Consider the following 20,902-nt stretch of genomic DNA (forward strand, 5'->3'; position numbering starts at 1 on the left):
CCAGAGCTACGTTAACTTAAGTGTCTTGCTCAAGGGCACTACGGTGGAAGCCAAAAATTGAACTCACAACTTGTCAGGCTAGTTTTTAGATGGTTAGTTGTTTCAAAAGCTATAAGCTCTTAAAGGCCTTAATAGTGATTAACAGTAGCCATTGTGTTACCCTCTTGGAAGGACAGCATGAAATGTAAACTTGTTTTCTTTTTTGTATCACATTGTAGCTAACTTTGGATCCTGTGTTCCTCTTGGTCACATGAGTCTCCATGTTCTGACCCTTCTGGATCCTATTGTTCTGACCCTTCCAGATCCTACTGTTCTGACCCTTCCGGAAGGACTATGTGAGGACCAAACCCAATGGTTCTGTTTGTGGCCTTTGTCAGCCTGCGGACAGCTTAAATGCATTACATTAGATTTGTTTACTGTCCCCTTACAACATGTCTGAAATATGAATAAAAATACAAAAGTAACTTCAGGAGGTTAAACAATCAGGTGCCAGGTTACAGGACTGAAAATGGAATAGATAGAATAGAACTGTTGAAGAAGAGCATTATAAAAAGACCATAATGTAGGTATTCCCCATGTCTTTGGTCTTCACCATAGCCTACTGGGTAACATTTGGGTACCCAATTCCTTTAAAACCGACAAAAAGGTTGTGCTCCTACCCACAATAGTGCAATAGCCTACCTTACCAGGCATTCTGGCATCGACAACGCAGAGACTCCAACATCATTGTAACTCATAGTTACAAAATTAGTTTTCTGTTATTTTAGAGTAGAAAATGCATAGTGTTGCTTTAAGTCTAATTAATTATACATGCAGATACTTCCATTTTTTTATCATTTAACTTTTTCTAAACCCTGTGTGATGAGTCAGGGGAATAAAAGACCACCATTAAAAAGAAAAAAACGTGTGGTTCCTGTTTCATCCTTAACCAAGCCATGTGTAAGCTATTAAAGTTTTACATGTTTGTTTGCTTGCTTGTTTGTTTGTTAAATACTTTTAATCTTAGTCTTGTTCGTTTAGAAACGGATTGACCGCAGATGCAAAGCAAGCTTTGGTAGCCTACAGCTCATGGTTTTATTCTGACACGAAAGGGAGCTGGGACTGGGAACTCCGCCTTCTGCGCTCTGCCAGTTGCTCAACACGGACAAGGCTTTCAGTTCGGGATAGCTGTCATCTGAGGCTACACCTTTCGAACGGAGCTGTGTTTGCGGTTCGTGAAATATTATGACTGTTCACATCCCTTCCTTGGATTCAGATCTAGCATTCTCATTTCTGTAGCCTACTTTGAGGAGCTTATCCACGCTCCCTTCCTGGGTTTGGGAATTTCCCTGTTTGGATCGCGCTACCATGTCTTTCCTGTACTGGAATATTTCCGTCGTCCTGTCGTTCTGTTGCGTTTGCATGACAGCTGGAGAGGAAGCAGGTGAGACACGAGCTCACAATTTAACTGTTGTAACTAATTAAGGCTTAGACTACTTAAACTATGTATAGGTTTAGACGACTTGAGCAAACTGTGTTGTTTTGGGAATGACGTTTATGGAAAAGCAAAACTTCAAGTCACCACTTCCCCGAAAGCCACTGACGTCACTCCTAAACCAACATTTTCAGCAGCCTTGGCTGTCTAAGATCTCTAACAGAGTAACCTCCCGATGGAAGCTCGTAGTATTTTGTGTTGTGTTTAGTTGTAGACTGCAGTAATGCTATGGCATCGATATCCTGATTAGCCTAGTAAGCGTAACTGTCCGTTCTTAATTGACCACATGTAGGCTACACTAAACACTGGTGGTGTTTTGCAGGTGAGCTACCTGCACCTGTGGATGCAAAGATACTGTGGGAATCGCCGTTTTGCCCCACGATCAACTGGACCAAGCCAAATATTTCGGAAAAGTGCGTGGTTAATTATACGATCGAAGAAAAGCGGCCTGGGCAGCGCACTGATCAGCAGGTGAGTTTACTGACCTTCAAGTCAAGTCTGATTACAACAAACTGTAGCGTTTAGCCTATAGACTTGTAACTTGTTTGGCGAGAAGACTAGCGCGCATGCTGGCTATTGACATGCCCCAGCACGGCACGACGGGTTATAGGTAGTCTGCAGACGTTCTTGGACCGTGTGCTGCTGGTCGTTTCGTGCCATATCCTGTCAGTTTTCTAGGCCTATATTCCTGGAAGCTGGAGCGAGCAAACAACGTGAGTCACCGGAATGGCGCGCACACTGTGTGGATGGCAACGATCCTGCTAAAGTCTTCTGAATTCTGATCTTTGCTGCCTATTCGCCTATTGTGCTGGTCGTAGTATTTCCTTGGATAGGCTCCTTATACTGCCTGTACATAGATAGCAGTGAAACTTTATAGATGAACGATTTAGGCATCCGTTTGTAACACGCTTTGTTGGCATTAGCTCCAAACAGTCTAGCCGGTTGCTGTCTTATCGCTGACCGGTGTCATGATGGACAGGTCCCCAAAATATATATATGTATATGTGTGTGTGTGTATGTATGTGTGTATATATATATATATATATATATATATATATATATATATAGCGGCTTAATTGATTGTGCAAAGTTTTTTCAAGCAGCTTGGACATTGTTGGCAGTATAGCTAGGTCTATTAGAGACCAGACAAGGGTTGTCAGCTTTAAAAATCGGTGTGATTTGGGCTGTTTTCCAGCTGGAGGGGGAAATGGACAGCCTGATACAGAGATTAATTAAGTGATGGAGAAGAGGTATAAGGCTGTTAGCATGGGTCTTCAAAAACACAGTATTTAAGCCATAGCTATCACAGCTGTTAGCATGGGTCTTCAAAAACTAGTAGAAAACTTCTAGTATGGACATAGCCTTGTAATGGATGGTGTGCTTTGTATAATCTAGTCTGTGTTTTCTAACTTGCCTGTAGTTCAGAAACAGCATCTTCATTCCACACCTTGATCTCCCTCTTCAGCTTCAGCCCTCTTCAGTGGAGAGAGAGAGAGATGGAGCACTGGTCTATATAGTGGAGAGATGGAGCACTGGTCTATATAGTGGAGAGATGGAGCACTGGTCTATATAGTGGAGAGATGGAGCACTGGTCTATATAGTGGAGAGATGGAGCACTGGTCTATATAGTGGAGAGAGATGGAGCACTGGTCTATATAGTGGAGAGATGGAGCACTGGTCTATATAGTGGAGAGAGATGGAGCACTGGTCTATATAGTGGAGAGAGATGGAGCACTGGTCTATATAGTGGAGAGATGGAGCACTGGTCTATATAGTGGAGAGAGAGATGGAGCACTGGTCTATATAGTGGAGAGAGAGAGAGATGGAGCGCTGGTCTATATAGTGGAGAGAGAGATGGAGCACTGGTCTATATAGTGGAGAGATGGAGCACTGGTCTATTCACTGTGATAAATATAAAGACATAAGAGATGTGCCTTTCCCTAGTTTTCAAACATATTACCCAAACATTGAAACCATGGACACACATAAAAAAAACTGGCTATCCTCTCAGGAGAGGGACATTGAGTCCCTCTAGCAGAAAGATACATTTCACACTGTCATAAGCTGAAAGACTCTAGCGTAACTTATTTTATTTCATGTATATTTATATTCTTATTTCTATGGAGAATAGAGTACATGTATAAGTGTGTATTAGGGCTGTCAAACGATTAAAACTAACTAATTTAATTTATTGTGCTTATATAGCACCAAAACATTACACATGTATCATGGCGCTTTACAGAATGTAGGCAATCAGAGAAAAAGAAAAGAGGGAGAAAAGAAAAGGAAGAAAGAACGAAGGAAGGAAGGAAAGAAAGAGGCCCATGGGTAACAGGCGAGGAAAAACTCCCTAGAATTGGAGATGCATATAGGAAGAAACCTCGAGCAGATCCACGACTCAAGGGCCTGACCCATCTGCCTAGGGTCAATACGGACAGTAAGGTCTATAAACAATGACAAATGCATATGACAGTCAGGTGTGGAGAGAAGGACATGGTGTTTAAAGCACCTGAGGTGAAGGTTACAGAAGGTGGGATGATTACGTGTCCGGTATGATAAAGCATAATCATGATTTAGAGAAAGTGCAATAGTCCGGCGTCGGAATTGTCCAGGAAAGAAAGTTGTGATGGGGCCAGTGGTGGGTGAGCAGACAGGCCAGAATCCGGGCAGAGTTGTCATAGGCAGGTGATGGGGCTGTACGGGCCAGGAATCCAGGTAGGGGGACAGTAATACAGCAGTCAAGGATGGGACTTCAGGTGGGATGGGTAAGAGGAGGGCCAGGCACACGGATGGTTGATGACTGGTGATGATACACCTCACAAGTGAGGTACAGTAAGGGAGAAGAAAGAGAAATGTAGACTGGGTTAGTATTACTTGAAATCAATGTGGTTAATGTCAAGAAGTGATCAGTGGTGCTATATATTGTTACAGTAAATCATAGTGAGAATGGGCAAGAGAGGGAGAGTTGAGAGAAAGAGGGTAGGGGAGAGGGGAGGGGGTTGTACGGCATGGCACATGAGAAGTCCATGACAGCACTATGCTATAGCAGCATAATTAAGGCATGGTGAGGGGTAGTCAACACCAGCGCAGGTATGGTCAGTGACGCAGTGCCAGTCACACGAGGACTCAGCAGGGTGGTCCATTCCAAAATCCGATAGCTAAAAGCTCTGCCACCTACTGTTGTTTTTGAGATTCTTGGAATTACAAGAAGGCCAGTATTCTGTGATCGTAACGGTCTGGGTGGGTTATATGAGACTAGGAGATCTTTAATATATTCTGGTGCCTGGCCATTAATGGCTTTGTACGTTAGAAGTAATACTTTGAACATGCATTAACAGGCAGCCAATGTAGAGATGCCAGGATAGGGGAAATATGTTCATATTTTTTAGTTCTAGTGAGTGTGCGAGCAGCTGCATTTTGTATAAGCCGTAAGCTCTTTAGACAGGTGTTATTGCAGCCAGCATACAAAGCGTTGCAATAATCAATCCTTGAGGTGACAAAAGCATGGATTAATTTCTCAGCGTCTGGTAAGGATAAAGACTTCCTTATCTTTGAAATGTTCCTTAAGTGATAGAATGAAGTTTTGGTAATCTGTTTTATGTGATTACTTAGTGATAGGTCTTGGTCAATTGTAACTCCTAAATTTTTAACACTTGTGGATAAGGATAGTCGATCAGTGATCAGTAAATGTAGCCTGTGATGAGGATAGGATGTCCCTCATCTTTTTAGGACCTACAACCATGACTTCTGTTTTATCGGAGTTCAAAAGCAGGAAATTATTTGTCATCCATGTCTTTATATCTCTTATACATGTGTCAAGTTTGGCTAACGGAGTTAATTCGCACTGCAAAAAATGAAATCTAACCAAGTGTTGATAATCTTATATTAAGATCAAAAAATCTATTTGGTATTGCTTTTAGTATGAAAAGACTTACCTAGTGCTCTCTCGAAAGATCATTTTGACTTAATTTAAGAAGACTTTGACTTATTTTAAGGAGTCTTATCAAGACAAATTTGCTCAACGCACTGGCAGACAAATGTGCTTTTTTTTAGGACAAATTTGCTTAGCGCACTGGCAGACAAATTTGCTTGTTTTCAGGATGAGATGTCTTAATTTAAGAAACGTTTGACTTATTTTAAGTCAAATGATTTCATGAGAAAGTGCTAGGTAAGTGTCTTTATACTAAAAACAATACCAACTAGTTTTTTTTTATCTTGATATAAGATTAATAACACTTGGTTAGATTTTGTTAGATAAGCAGTTTTTGCAGTGCGTCAGGTTTTACGGAGAGGTATAGTTGTGTATCGTCTGCATAAGAATGAAATTTAATGCCATGTTTCCTAATTTCAGAGCCTAGGGGAAGCATATAGAGAAAAAATAACAGGGGCCCTAGTACTGAGCCTTGAGGCACCCCATATTTTACTATAGTCTGGATAGACGGTTTATTGTGGACTTGTATAAACTGTCTGCGGTTAGAAAGGTATGATCTAAACCAAGCGAGTGCTGAGTCTTTAATGCCTATCAAATGTTCAAGCCTGTGAAGTAGTATGTCATGGTCTATGGTGTCGAAGGCAGCACTGAGGTCCAGGAGGACTAAAATTGATATATGTCCATTATCGGCAGCAATGAGGAGGTCATTAAAAACTTTAACTAAGGCTGATTCAGTACTGTGGTGAGCTCTGAAACCACATATTTTTACATATGAATAAAATCGATATAATTCTTCGATTTTATTCATATGTAAAAAGGCACTAATTTGTTTGGACACTATTTTTTCTAGTATTTTCGACAGAAAGGGGAGATTAGATATAGGCCTATAGTTGGCCAGGCCGTTATGGTCAAGGGTAGGTTTTTTGAGGGATGGCTTAATAACAGATAACTTAAACAACTGTGGTACATGCCCTGACAGCAGTGAGTTATTTATGATCTGGAGCAAAGCATTGTCCAAGAAAGGGAGAGCAGATTTCAGAAGATGAGTAGGGATAGGATCTAGTAGACTAGTTGTAGATTTTGATGAAGAGATTGTGGAAGTGAGGTCTAATATGTCGATCGGTGTAAATTAATTCAAAGTTGTTCGTCTCATCTGTGATTCAATTATGTTTTCGCTACCGTTCAGCAATGGAGTACGAATATCTGGTGAGACTGATTGGTTATTAATCTTATCTCTAATTGTTTCAATTTTGTCATTGAAAAAATTCATGAAGTCGTTACTGTTTAGGCATATAGGGATAGATTCGGTTACTTCAGTGTGGCTCTTCGTCAGGCGAGAAATTGTGGTAAAGAGGAATTTTGGATTATTTTTGTTTTCTTCGATCAGCAAGGAATAGTAGGTTGACTTAGCCTCGTTGAGTGCTTTTTTGTAGGTGATAAGGCTATCTTTCCATGCTTGGCGGAAGACTTCCAATTTAGTAGTACGCCATTTTTGTTCAAGTTTGCGCGCTGCTTGTTTGAGGGTTTTTGTCTGTGTGGTGTACCATGGAGCACGCCTTACTTGTTTCCTTACTCTCTTTTTTTAGTGGTGCTACTGAATCAAGGGTTGAGCGTAATGAGTTCATCTCATTATCAGTTAACAAGTCGATCTCGGCTGGATTAAGGAAAGGGCCTTCAGGCCTCTCAGGAGGCGCTGGCCTTTAACCGCAGCCAGAAGAGAGTCAGCAGATATTTGATTGCCTTTAAAAAATCTGACTTCTTAAAAAATCTTAAACTGGCTGCATTACGTGATTATTTCTGAGATTCTGATACGTTTTTAACCATGACCTATACACAGAACTAGAACTAGACACGCAGATCAAAAATGATCTGCATTAACGCAGGTTTTTTTTTTTTTTTTTTTTTAAATAACGAAAGGATGGAGGGAACATAACAAAGCTTAGAGTTATTTCAGATGGGCTACAACAAGGTAGGCAAAATAGTGCTTAAAACCTTAGCGCAGCTGGAATAATGCTTAGGCTGATGTTAAAGCGCACGTGATGTTTAAAGCCATACACAACGGTAAATTGGAACAAAACTAAAGGTAACTTTAGCCTTTATAGGGCTGTATACAGTTGTCCAAATGGATAGGTCATAATTAGGCATTGTTGTTGTAAAGATATTGCATTTAGATGTTGTACTATATAGGCTACTAAATTTTTAGGTCACCAATGCACGAACAAAACCGGGAAATGGACAAATGTTATCAAGGCTTTGAATGTTTCCGTCTGTGCACGGGGGTGTCTGTAGATTGGTGTGCAACGCATTCATTCATGCAGGCCTGTGGTCATGCATGCGCCCTTAAAATAGCATCTGCATTTGCGCCACAGACTTTAGACCAGGGAGTTCCTGGTCTGTGGCGGAATTGTTTTCTGAAACTGCAAAATATCAACAGTGAACGTTTGCGCCGGAACACGCCCCATCTTTTCGCTGAACCGCCCCGGTTGGCGCAATCGAATTCCCTAATTTACAGGCACGTACCTGTGTAGCGAAAATTCTAATATGCGCTGACTGCAAAATAGGAAAGACAAAAGCGCGACTATACAAAGTCAATTGCGCTGGGGTGCACGATAGAGCCCTAAACCTGCTCGCTTTCACACACATGCATAAACACACACACACACACACACACACACACACACAAATGCAGGCACACACACACACACTCTATTTGCACTCACTAAACCTGCTTGCTTTCACACACACGCATAAACACACACACACACATGCAGGCACACACACGCAGACTCTATTTGCACTCACTAAACCTGCTTGCTTTCACACACACACACACACACACACACACACACATGCAGGCACACACACGCAGACTCTATTTGCACTCACTAAACCTGCTTGCTTCTAGATCAGCTATAAACTATAGTATAAGTATATATACTCTTTTGATCCCGTGAAGGAAATTTGGTCTCTGCATTTATCCCAATCCGTGAATTAGTGAAACACACTCCGCACACAGTGAGGTGAAGCACACACTAATCCCGGCGCAGTGAGCTGCCTGCAACAACAGCGGCACTCTGGGAGCAGTGAGGGGTTAGGTGCCTTGCTCAAGGGCACTTCAGCCGTTTCTACTGGTCGGGGTTCGAACCGGCAACCCTCCGGTTACAAGCCCGAAGCGCCAACCAGTAGGCCACGGCTGCCCCCAAACTCTATTTGCACTCACTAAACCTGCTTGCTTCTAGACAAAAGTAGGCTTTTTAATGTGATATTGCAGATACAATATACAAATTAGGAGAATCTTAAAGTTAATTGCTAGTGAAGTAATTATTTTTTTATATGAACATCATAGCAAAGAGAATAGTGATATTTCTTCACCAAATCAGTCTAATTATGTAGTCTGTGTGTTATTATGACCACCCGCAGTGAAGTGTGTGTAGATTTAGTGACTGTACACCAACTGGTCTGTAGATGGCCGGACACAGTTTTCTGTGAATATCTTGAGAACCGTAGGGCCTAGGGTGACTATTTTTTTGTACTGTATGTTGGCCTCCAGGGGCCATGTCAACCCATCCTATATCCACTCATTTGATGTATGACAGCTCAGTATGATCCACTGACCGGTTCAAACCTGCATGGAATTTGAAGTGTAGGATCATTCTGACACCCTCTGAATACATGCCAAGTTTCGTGGAATTCCGTTTATGGGGGACCATGCAATAAATTAATATATGTGTATATTTAGTAACTACACTACGCATGCCCACACACTCGCACTCATGAACACACGCAAACACACACATAAAGATACATGCACACACATGCAGGCACACACACACACACACACACATACACAAATGCACACATAAACACACACACAAGCACAGACACACACACAGGTATGCACACATTCACACACACTCGCACGCATGCACACACAAACGCACACACATAAACACACACATGCATAACCACACACACACACATAAGGACACACACACACCCATACACGCACAGTAGACATGTACATGTAGGCATACATACGCCCCACGCACGCACAAACGCGCGCACACACACACACACACACACAGGCAGGCACACACACACACATAAACACACATACACACACACACACACACACATACCCACACCCCATTACCCCCACACACCCACTCGCAAGCAAACAGACACATAAAACACACACACACATGCAGGCAAGCAGACACGCATACAAATCCCCCCCCCCCCCCCCATTACCCCCACACACACACACACTCACCAGTGAAAACACACACACAGAGAATCAAAAGCATACGCACATGCACAAACTCATTTACATACACAAAAGTTGCAAGAGTAGGGGATGGAGTAGGAGATGGAGACAAATTGACAAGCGTGATTTATTTTTGCGGAGAGAATGTGCAGGACTGAGCGGCGGTACGTCTAGTTTAGTGAAAGTTCACATGTATATGCTGGCATTTTATCAGCCAACTTGCATACAAGGATGGATTTGTGAGTTTATATGAATTTCATCTCTGTTAAAGAAATCCCAGAAACTTATTACAAGCAGTCCATTATATTTTGTGTTACTTTTCAACATCCTAATACATTACTTCACCAAAAGTAGAAAGGGTAGTTGGCCACCTTCCGTCGCAATCTTTGGAGTTAGAACGGTGGGGGTTCTTCCGTTGCAATCTTTGGAGTTCTTCCGTTGCAATCTTTGGAGTTAAAACGGTGGTTCTTCTGTCGCAATCTTTGGAGTTAGAACGGTGGTTCTTCCGTTGCAATCTTTGGAGTTAGAACAGTGGTTCTTGGATTTGAACTTTCAGGGAAGGGTAGTTCATACGCTCAATGGCAAATATAGGCAGAACGTTGGGGGGGGGGGCGCTGTGGCCCAGCAGGCTACAGTGTCTGTACCATATACGGGTCCTGCGGTCATTTCCCGATCCCACCCCATCTCTCTCTCCCATTTGCTTCCTGTCACTCTCCACTGTCCTGTTCAAATAAAGGCAAAAAAGCCCAAAGAAATACACTTTAAAAAAAAAAATATGGGCAGAACGTTTGGTGGTTGGAACTACAGGTCGAGATTAGTAGTTGTTTCATTCATGGATAATTTGTGGTTATTAACGTTTTCCTTGCACTAGTTTGACTAGTAGTTTGACTAGTTTCCCTTGCACTAGTCTGACTAGTTTCCCTTGCACTAGTTTGACTAGTTTCCTTGCACTAGTTTGACTAATTTCCTTGCACTAGGGTGTTTGCGGGTGCAGACCGGAGGGTGTGTGAGGAGGTCTGGGTGGTGGGGAGTTCCTGTAGGTAAAGGGGGGCATGTCCGTGAATGCACTGGTAAGTGAGGAGTAGGGTTGGGTATTGTTTGGGTTTTATCCGATACCGGTGCTAAATCGATACTTTTAAAACGGTGCCAGTGCCGAAACGGTGCCTGAACCGGTACTTTGTTTTTAAAATGTTTTAAATTAAAATGGTCTAAAGCATGAATTGCTTTTTTTTTTATTGATAAGACAAATTTGAACATGAAATTGAACTTTTATATTCAATTTACTATCAATATCTCATTGCTCCTACGAATAATACATTTAAATGTTAAAACAGCTTGCCATGCATGCACACACAATGGTGAGCTCTGCTTTTAAGTTTACCCAGTGTAGGCGGTTTGCCATAATGTATGTTAAAACCGCTTGCCATAAAACTGCCAGGTCATGGACAACGGCAGTTGACAACCCATAACACGTAGTAGTTTTGAACATGTTAGGCTACATGTCGGTGTTGAAGTGTTTAGATTCCCAGCGCTAGCCTAGTAGGCATTTTAACAGCAACTATGGCTATGCGCTAACACCAGTCAGCTGAGTTTAATTAGCGATAACGTAAGGAGATGGTTTCGTAGCCTCTTTGACAGCTCAGTGACATCAGGTATGTAACCTACATATTTATGTTTTTGCCAGCTAACTTTTAACAAAATATAAATATGATAAATATAAAGACATAAGAGATGTGCCTTTCCCTAGTTTTATTACCCATAACATATTACCCAAACTTTGAAACCATGGGCACACATAAAAAAAACTGGCTATCCTCTCAGGAGAGGGACATTCAGCCCCTCTAGCAGAAAGATACATTTCACACTGTCATAAGCTGAAAGACTCTAGCGTAACTTATTTTATTTCATGTATATTTATATTTATATTCTTATTTCGGTAACACTTTATTTTAATGTGTCGCTGTTACAGTGTACTTACCTAATTAGGTACAGTGGTACAACCTGTGTAACAACATGTACTATCAGGTACTATCATTGTACTTGCATTATGTATTTGTGGGTACCTACATATAGTTGTTACATTGTAATACTGAGTGCTTTTACAAAACTTTGCCAATTTGCCTAAATTTTCATCAGAGGCAAAGAGCTGACCTGAGACCTGCTGGATGGGGTAAATCTGGTCATGATAGATTTGATATACAAAGCATGCTTAGCTCCAGTCAAGGCCTCATTGTCTTCAGTACATGTAACAGCTGTGCTGCTACAACCTTGTTACTCTTTGATACAGTGGAATTAACTGGAACAGGTCTTGTCTTGGAACAGGTCTACTAATTCACATGTACTGTGTGGTGTAACAGCAGACACGTTTCAACACATCAATTACAGGATGCATAACATCATTGACAGGATGTATATATGTAGATGTAAGTACTTAACTGGTACACTTTATTTTAATGGGTTTATTCCACTGTATCAAAAGAGTAATAAATGTGTACCAACACAGTTGATACATGTGCTACAGTATGTAGGGTAATGGCAGACATGTTCCAAGACACCAATGACACAACATACATGTAATATGTAATTGTAAGTACTTAACTGGTACACTTCATTTTAATGGGGTTATGCCACTGTATCAAAGAGCAATAAGTGTGTACCAATACAGTTGATATATGTACTATGTAGTGAATTAGTAGACCTGTTCCAAGACATCGAAGACATAGCATACATGTCATATGTACATGTAAGTAATCAACTGGTACACTTAATAGGTTTATTCCACTGTATCAAAGAGTAACAAGGTTGTAGCAGCACAGCTGTTACACGTACTGAAGACAATGAGGCCTTGACTGGAGCTAAGCATGCTTTGTATATCAAATCTATCATGACCAGATTTACCCCATCCAGCAGGTCTCCGGTCAGCTCTTTGCCTCTGATGAAAATTTACCCACAAATACATAATGCAAGTACAATGATAGTACCTGATAGTACATGTTGTTACACAGGTTGTACCACTGTACCTAATTAGGTAGGTACACTGTAACAGTGACACATTAAAATAAAGTGTTACCTAATTTGGAATTAATTAGTCTAGATTAATCATGATTTAAAAAGTAAATTTTCTCCCTAAAGACTAAAGCTTCTTAAATGGCATATTAAATACAACATAAATCACTAAATTAATGAGTAACCACAAAGATAAAAAGTAAAACACTTTCATATTATTTAAATGATAATACTGACACAGTACCGTAGTTTTGTTTTAAAGTATTCATTTCTTAAGACATACTACTCATTTGATGCTGTTTAACTCTTTAGTAAATGGTGCGCTGTCCCTTTAAGCCATTTTGTCCACACATTCTCATAATGATCTTTTTTTACCAGCTCCATTCAAATATAGCTATGGCTAGCCCACAAACTCTAACACTGTTTGTGCCACATGTATAGCACAATATTAATAATAATAAGCATGATGTTAGGTTGGTACAGCTTTCATTCCTTTGGTAATAGAAGCATGTAATGACATGATGCTTGTTAGACATGTTCTGTTTGCATTTAAAAGTGAATCATGAGCCTGGTAGCCAGTAGCCACTCAACACAAAGGCAAAGACAACTCTTCATATTCTTGTCCATTTCCCAAATCACAGTGAGTGCAGACTATGTCAAAGTGCCCTGGCTCTCACAGTTTAACTGGTCAGTAGTGTCAAAGTGCCCTGGCTCTCACAGTGAGAGAAAGAGAGAGAGAGAGAGAGAGATGGCCAGGTGATTCTAGAGGAGGCTGGGAGAAGCCTTGTATTCCTCTTTGATTGAGCTATAACACAGGTCCTAGTTGGACAGGTGATCTACTGACAGAGGCTCAGATTCTGGACAGGTGATCTACTGACAGAGGTTCAGACTCTACAGTTGGTCAGGAATGAGACGGAAGTCTCTTGAAACACCTTGAAAGTATCAGCGGCAATTTGTGTATTTGCACTTTCTGTGTACAGTATGTAGTCTACACTACAGTCACAAGTGTGTGTGTGTGTGTGTGTCTGTGCAGTGAGTCTGTGTGTGTATGTGTGTGTACATGTCTGTGCAGTGAGTCTGTGTGTGTGTACATGTCTGTGCAGTGACTCTGTGTGTGTGTGTGTGTACCTGTCTGTGCAGTGACTCTGTGTGTGTGTGTACATGTCTGTGCAGTGACTCTGTGTGTATGTGTGTGTACATGTGTGTGCACTGACTCTGTGTGTGTGTACATGTGTGTGCACTGACTCTGTGTGTGTGTGTACATGTCTGTGCAGTGACTCTGTGTGTATGTGTGTGTACATGTCTGTGCAGTAACTCTGTGTGTGTGTGTACATGTCTGTGCAGTGACTCTGTGTGTATGTGTGTGTACATGTCTGTGCAGTGACACTGTGTGTGTGTGTGTGTGTACATGTCTGTGCAGTGACTCTGTGTGTGTGTGCACATGTCTGTGCAGTGACTCTGTTGTAATGTTGTCACTAGTAAACCAGCACAGAGAGAGTGGAGAAACCCCATTTCACACACACACACACAGAGTGGAAAAACCCCATTTCACACACACACACACAGAGTGGAAAAACCCCATTTCTGTCCACTTGCTGCATGCTTGATGGACACTGTGACTTTGACTATGTGTGTGTTTGTGCGTGGGTGTTTGTCTGTATGGGAGGGAGGGACTGACTGAGTGAGTAAGCGATGTGAGTGTGTGTGTGTGTGTGGAAAAAAATAAAGGCGTGTGTGTGTGTGAGAGCGAGAGAGTGAGTAACAGACTGACAGAGATTGGTTGAGATTCTAATGATCCGACTAACGTTACAGTCTGGAGCAGGGACAGGTAAGGGTAACATATCTCAGGAAAAAATGACAAAATGTGAGTTTACAAAACACTATGCAAATGAGATTTATCTACTGAAACGGGAATTCCACGGAGTTTGTTTTGTAGGCTACTTATCCTCAACTAGCGCGAATCCAGAGCTACACCAACACACCAGCCACGGACAACAACAAAACTACACTCAACTGAGTGTATGCCACATACATAGTCTACTGTAGGTGAGCTACAGTTTAAACTCAACTGATATACATACATAGTCCAGGTGAGCTACAGTTTAAACTCAACTGAGTGTGTGTATGCCACATACATAGTCCAGGTGTGCTACAGTTTAAACTCAACTGATATACATACATAGTCCAGGTGAGCTACAGTTTAAACTCAACTGATATACATACATAGTCCAGGTGAGCTACAGTTTAAACTCAACTGAGTGTGTGTATGCCACATACATAGTCCAGGTGTGCTACAGTTTAAACTCAACTGATATACATACATACTGTAGTCCAGGTGAGCTACAGTTTAAACTCAACTGATATACATACATAGTCCAGAGGGGTATTTCACAAAGGCAGAATTAAGACATCCAAGATAAGTGATAAAGCGAGGTTTGACATAGCGTTGTCTGGTCATCCTACCTCAACTCGTTTCACTAATGCCAATCCAGGATGAGTAGGAGCGACTATGTCAAGCCAGGTGTAAATAATTCAGGATGTGCGCGCGTTCTCGTCTCTGCTCCAAAGTGCCCACGGTTGGAATAAAAAAGACGCGGAAAATAGCGCCATTCACACAAAGTGAACAACCGCTTTTGATATAGACTAACAATGAAGTAAAGTTGTCCTTTTTGGAATGGGGAATCATGACTATTTCTGTAAAACAGCGGGAGTAGGCGTGGTAGACCAACTGAATGCAAATTTACATATGCACCCACATGTGAGTGCTTTGTCTCGGCACGCAACGTCATTAAGAAAGCGCTTGCCACTGCAAAGATGCACATAGTATGATATACCTTAATATTATAGTTGAAAATACCTCCGAGAACTTGCCCCTCCACTTCCAATCAACTACAGTAGGCTATTCATCAAATGTCTATCAATAAAATAAGCAAACAATGAGTACCTACAGTAGGCCTATGTTAATAAATATAAGGCTATCACAATTAAAATAATAACCATATGGTAGTAGGCAGACAATCTGTTTTGTTTTGCAAATACATTTAGCAAATAGTTAAATGGAATAAAGCTCCTTAAAAAATAGCACAGTGGTCTGATATGAATGACAGCTAGCTGAGCCAATAAGACGACATAATTACCATTTAGAATTAACTTAGCTTGGCTGTTAGCCTGGTCGGGACCAGGCTAGGTGCAGAGAATAAATCCCCATGGTAACAATGTGCCATCTCTTTTGTGGAACCAAGTCAAGGCTAAATTCATCCAGGATAACCTAAAAATCCCAGCTTAATCCCTTATATAGGTTTTGTGAAATACACCTCAGGTGAGCTACAGTTTAAACTCAACTGATATACATACATAGTCCAGGTGAGCTACAGTTTAAACTCAACTGACACAGAAAACTGTGTCCGGCCATCTACAGACCAGTTGGTGTACAGTCACTAAATCTACACACACTTCACTGCGGGCGGTCATAATAACACACAGACTACATAATTAGACTGATTTGGTGAAGAAATATCACTATTCTCTTTGCTATGATGTTCATATAAAAAAGAATTACTTCACTAGCAATTAACTTTAAGATTCTCCTAATTTGTATATTGTATCTGCAATATCACATTAAAAAGCCTACTTTTGTCTAGAAGCAAGCAGGTTTAGTGAGTGCAAATAGAGTTTGGGGGAAGCCGTGGCCTACTGGTTGGCGCTTCGGGCTTGTAACCGGAGGGTTGCCGGTTCGAACCCTGACCAGTAGGCACGGCTGAAGTGCCCTTGAGCAAGGCACCTAACCCCTCACTGCTCCCCGAGCGCCGCTGTTGTTGCAGGCAGCTCACTGCACCGGGATTAGTGTGTGCTTCACCTTACTGTGTGTTCACTGTGTGCTGAGTGTGTTTCACTAATTCACGGATTGGGATAAATGCAGAGACCAACACGGGATCAAAAGAGTATATATACTTATACTTACTTAGCTGAAGGAAGTTGAGCTTCCTCCAGGCCTCTGTCTCCTCCAGGCCTCTGTCTCCTCTAGGCAGGTGTTCAGTGTGGATGAGGGCAGGGGAGCAGAAGTAGTGGGGGTTGTCCTGAGGTAGAGCTGTGTGTCATCAGTATAACAATGGAATGATACGGCATACCATGTCTGCTAATGACATTGCCAAGGGGGAGCATGTAGATGGAGAAGAGGGTTGGGCCCAGCACAGAGCCCTGAGGGACACCGCAGGAGACCTTGTGGGTGTGTGACTTTGCCCAGGGTGACGTGCTCTGTTCTGCCGGTCAGGTATGAGGTGAACCAGTCGTGAGCGTTTTCTGAGAGTCCAATGGTGTATTGCAGGCGGTGGAGAAGGATGTTGTGGTCTACTGTATCAAAAGCAGCTGTGAGGTCCAGGAGGATGAGTAGTGATTGGGAGCCAGTATCTGCTGCCATCAGGAGGTCGTTGGTGACCCTGTCCAGGGCTGTTTCTGGGCTATGACCAGGGCGGAAACCTGATTGCTGTGTGTATCAGGGTGGCTGTGCCAGATGACGTTCCGTGGAGAAAGAGTAACATAATCCTTTATTAGAGCATTTAAGTATGTGGGAGCAGACCCAACAGCCACTTTGTACAGTGTAGGCATGCATTACTGACTTGAACTTTATCAGGTCATCCTCATGGTAAATAAAATGACTATGCCAAACCCATAGAGAAATCTGAAATATTACCACTGTATCACAGAAACTACAATCCTTTTGAAAATGTTCAGCATTCTTTGTCCACCATTCATGATTCCTTTGACATTATTGATGACACACATTGCTGACCCTGAACTGTTAGTCGAGTGTGCTAGCAATTGAGCTAAAACCCCAAGGTGCTAGCTCTCTCAGTAGCACCACCCTTAAAGGTACTATAAGCAATGTTGGGTAATGTCACTTCTGTTGATGTTCCAACAAAGCAGAAAGCTAGCTCGCTACTCCCTCCCTCTCCCTCCCGTGCAATTGAAACTCTCCTAAACGCACATCTCGCCAGTGATTGGCAGCCATGATTAAAAGAGGGAGGAAATCCACCAAACCACTGTTAGTGCCAAGGCATACCCACATGGATCAAAAACAGTGAAGCATGGTGGTGGACATGTGGAGGTGTGGGGTTGCTTTCTGCCTCTGGACCTGGACAACTCCAGATCATCCAGGAAACCATGAATTCTCAGGCCTATCAACACATTCTTGATCTGAACCTTATGTCAGTCAGGGAGATGAAGCTAGGGAGGAAATAGATTTTACAACAGGACAATGACCCTATAAGCATTCAAGCAAAATGACCAAGGAATGGCCTAGTGCCGTAGCTATAGCTCTACCAGAGTTGCAGAGTTACAGGGTTCTTAAAAGAAACTTATCACCCGGAGAGAAGAAATACTCTTTTCTGATTGGCTGGTGGGGTGGCTATTAATTCTGAATAACAGGACACTGTTCCATATCAATGCTTATGAATGGTAACTATAACAACCATAGTAGGACGACGGTTGCAGCGCTCTAGAATCTTTGGTTGCAGGCTTCCCAACAATGGAATCAACTGTAAACAAGCTAACTGTCCATGCTAAAGTTGTACAACAAGCTGAACTAGTGAGCTTTTTAAACAGAACCGCCTGTTTCCTTTGCTTTACAGTGGCAACCGGGTGATAAGCGGGATAACGGCCTTCGAGGTGTGTCCAGTTATATGGAATTAATGGACTCGGGTGGAGGCAAAAAAAGTTTGGTAACACTTTATTTTAATGTGTCGTTGTTACAGTGTACCTACCTAATTAGGTACAGTGGTACAACCTGTGTAACAACATGTACTATCAGGTACTATCATTGTACTTGCATTATGTATTTGTGGGTACCTACATATAGTTGTTACACTGTAATACTGAGTGCTTTTACAAAACTTTGCCAATTTGCCTAAATTTTCATCAGAGGCAAAGAGCTGACCTGAGACCTGCTGGATGGGGTAAATCTGGTCATGATAGATTTGATATACAAAGCATGCTTAGCTCCAGTCAAGGCCTCATTGTCTTCAGTGTACATGTAACAGCTGTGCTGCTACAACCTTGTTACTCTGGTACAGTGGAATAAACCTATTAAGTGTACCAGTTAATTACTTACATGTACATATGACATGTATGTTATGTCTTCAATGTCTTGGAACAGGTCTACTAATTCACTACATCAAAGACACAACATACATGTCATATGTACATGTACAGTAAGTAATTAACTGGTACACTTAATAGGTTTATTCCACTGTATCAAAGAGTAACAAGGTTGTAGCAGCACAGCTGTTACATGTACACTGAAGACAATAAGGCCTTGACTGGAGCTAAGAATGGTTTGTCTATCAAATCTATCATGACCAGATTTACCCCATCCAGCAGGTCTCAGGTCAGCTCTTTGCCTCTGATGAAAATTTAGGCAAATTGGCAAAGTTTTGTAAAAGCACTCAGTATTACAATGTAACAACTATATGTAGGTACCCACAAATACATAATGCAAGTACAATGATAGTACCTGATAGTACATGTTGTTACACAGGTTGTACCACTGTACCTAATAAGGTAGGTACACTGTAACAGCGACACATTAAAATAAAGTGTTACCAAAAGTTTTTTGCCCCTCGCCCTCGTCCATTAATTCCGTATAACAGGACACCTCGGTGGCCGTTATCCCTTACATATTTTACTGGCACATTGTTCTATGAAACGGGGAGGATCTTGTGTTCTGTTACCCCAGTCTATGTTATGTTGGCTCACTCTTGTGTTCTGTTACCCCAGCCTTGTGTTCTGTTGTGTTCTGTTACCCCAGTCTTGTGTTCTGTTGTGTTCTGTTCTGTTACCCCAGCCTTGTGTTCTGTTACCCCATTCTTGTATTCTGTTACCCCAGTGTTGTGTTCTGTTACCCCGGTCTTGTAAAACCCTGAATGCTGACATGCAGTTTTCCTCAGCTGTCTCGACGAACCAGAAATACCAACTACACGCTCCCGTGTATGTCCCAGGAGGAGGACGTCACCTTCACCATCACCACTGATCCGGTCGACTGCCCCAGTCATCGTTCCAAAAGCAAGCCTGTCTCACTGCAGGTCCAGAGTTCAGCAGGTAACACAACCACACAAATACACGTACGTGGACACACTTGCTTCATCACTGAGATATTGGCCTGTTTTTGGTGTAGTTTTGATAGTAAGCTGGACTGCAGAAGTAATGCTTGCAGACTATACTTCATTCGCTGCCTCACCCTCACCATTGTAGCCTACTGAAAAACAAAATGTTCCCTCAGGGCTTCTGACAGCTGGTATCGCTTCAGTGGGCTTCTCTGTCTTGTAGGCGCTAAGCTCATGTTGGAACAGTCAGTCAGTCAGCTGTGTTTAGTTTTGTTCTCTCTCTTCTCGACCTCCTGTTTGCATGCCGAGTGCTGATAGGCTCAGAGGGGCTCGGTGCATGTTCAACACCAAATCAGAAAAGGTTGGAACATTGTGAAAAATGCAAATAAAAACAGATAGTGATTCTCGTAAACCCATATTTAGTTGCAAAAGGGACATAGAAAACATATAAAATGTTGAAAAGGAAAATGTTGACTATTTCATGAAAAATACAAGTTCATTTTGAATTTGATGCCAGCAACATGTTTAAAAAAAGGTTGGGACGGGGAAATGTTTACCACTGTGCTGCTCCACCTCTTAACAACATCCTGTAAACGTTTAGGAAACGCTGAGGAGCTCTGTTGCTAGAGTTTTGAGAACGAATAGAGGATTGCAGTTGCTCAACAGTATGGGGTATTCTTGATCATGTTTTTCATTCCATGACGCACCTAATTTGACAGGTCTGGATTACTCTTCCTCTATAGAGAAATACTGTTTAGATATTGTTCCTCGAAAAAGACATTGCCTGGATGGCGGTATATGTTGCTCAAAACCTCAATGCATCATTCAGAATTGATTGTCCCTTGCCAGATGAGCAAGATGGCCATACTGTAGGCACTAAAGCACCTCCACACTGTCATAGATGTTTGGTTTTGAACTGAGCACTAAAAAAAGTTGGAAAGTTGGATAGGCCGCACCTCCTTACCCCAGAGAAGTCCATGATTTCCAGGAATAATGGCACATGTTGGTTTATGGAGCCACAGGACCGTGTTAAAGCAGCTCAGGCAGATAAGACGTGCTATATCTGGATCACCTCTGAATGCAATTTCTTCCTTTGCAGGATAAAGTACACTAGATTGTAAAAATGA

At 41.9% G+C, this 20,902-nt stretch overlaps 1 protein-coding gene across 2 annotated transcripts in view; it reads left to right on the top strand.

Moving 5' to 3' along the window:
* Nucleotides 1-1,128: 1,128 nt before the first annotated feature.
* il13ra1 (interleukin 13 receptor, alpha 1) overlaps nucleotides 1,129-20,902 on the top strand; it is a 32,207-nt gene continuing 12,433 nt past the window's right edge. Inside the window, exons 1-3 of one of the 2 annotated variants that reach the window (XM_042070052.1) lie at nucleotides 1,129-1,423; nucleotides 1,767-1,945; nucleotides 19,620-19,770. In XM_042070052.1, coding sequence (XP_041925986.1) covers nucleotides 1,348-1,423; nucleotides 1,767-1,945; nucleotides 19,620-19,770 — 406 coding nt within the window. In that variant the 5' untranslated portion in view covers nucleotides 1,129-1,347. The remainder of the gene's footprint in view (nucleotides 1,424-1,766; nucleotides 1,946-19,619; nucleotides 19,771-20,902) is intronic. The other variant, XM_042070053.1, reaches the window with a different exon arrangement.

This window comes from Alosa sapidissima, chromosome 18 (genome assembly GCF_018492685.1).
Source record: "Alosa sapidissima isolate fAloSap1 chromosome 18, fAloSap1.pri, whole genome shotgun sequence".
In the NCBI taxonomy this organism is placed as follows: domain Eukaryota; kingdom Metazoa; phylum Chordata; class Actinopteri; order Clupeiformes; family Clupeidae; genus Alosa; species Alosa sapidissima.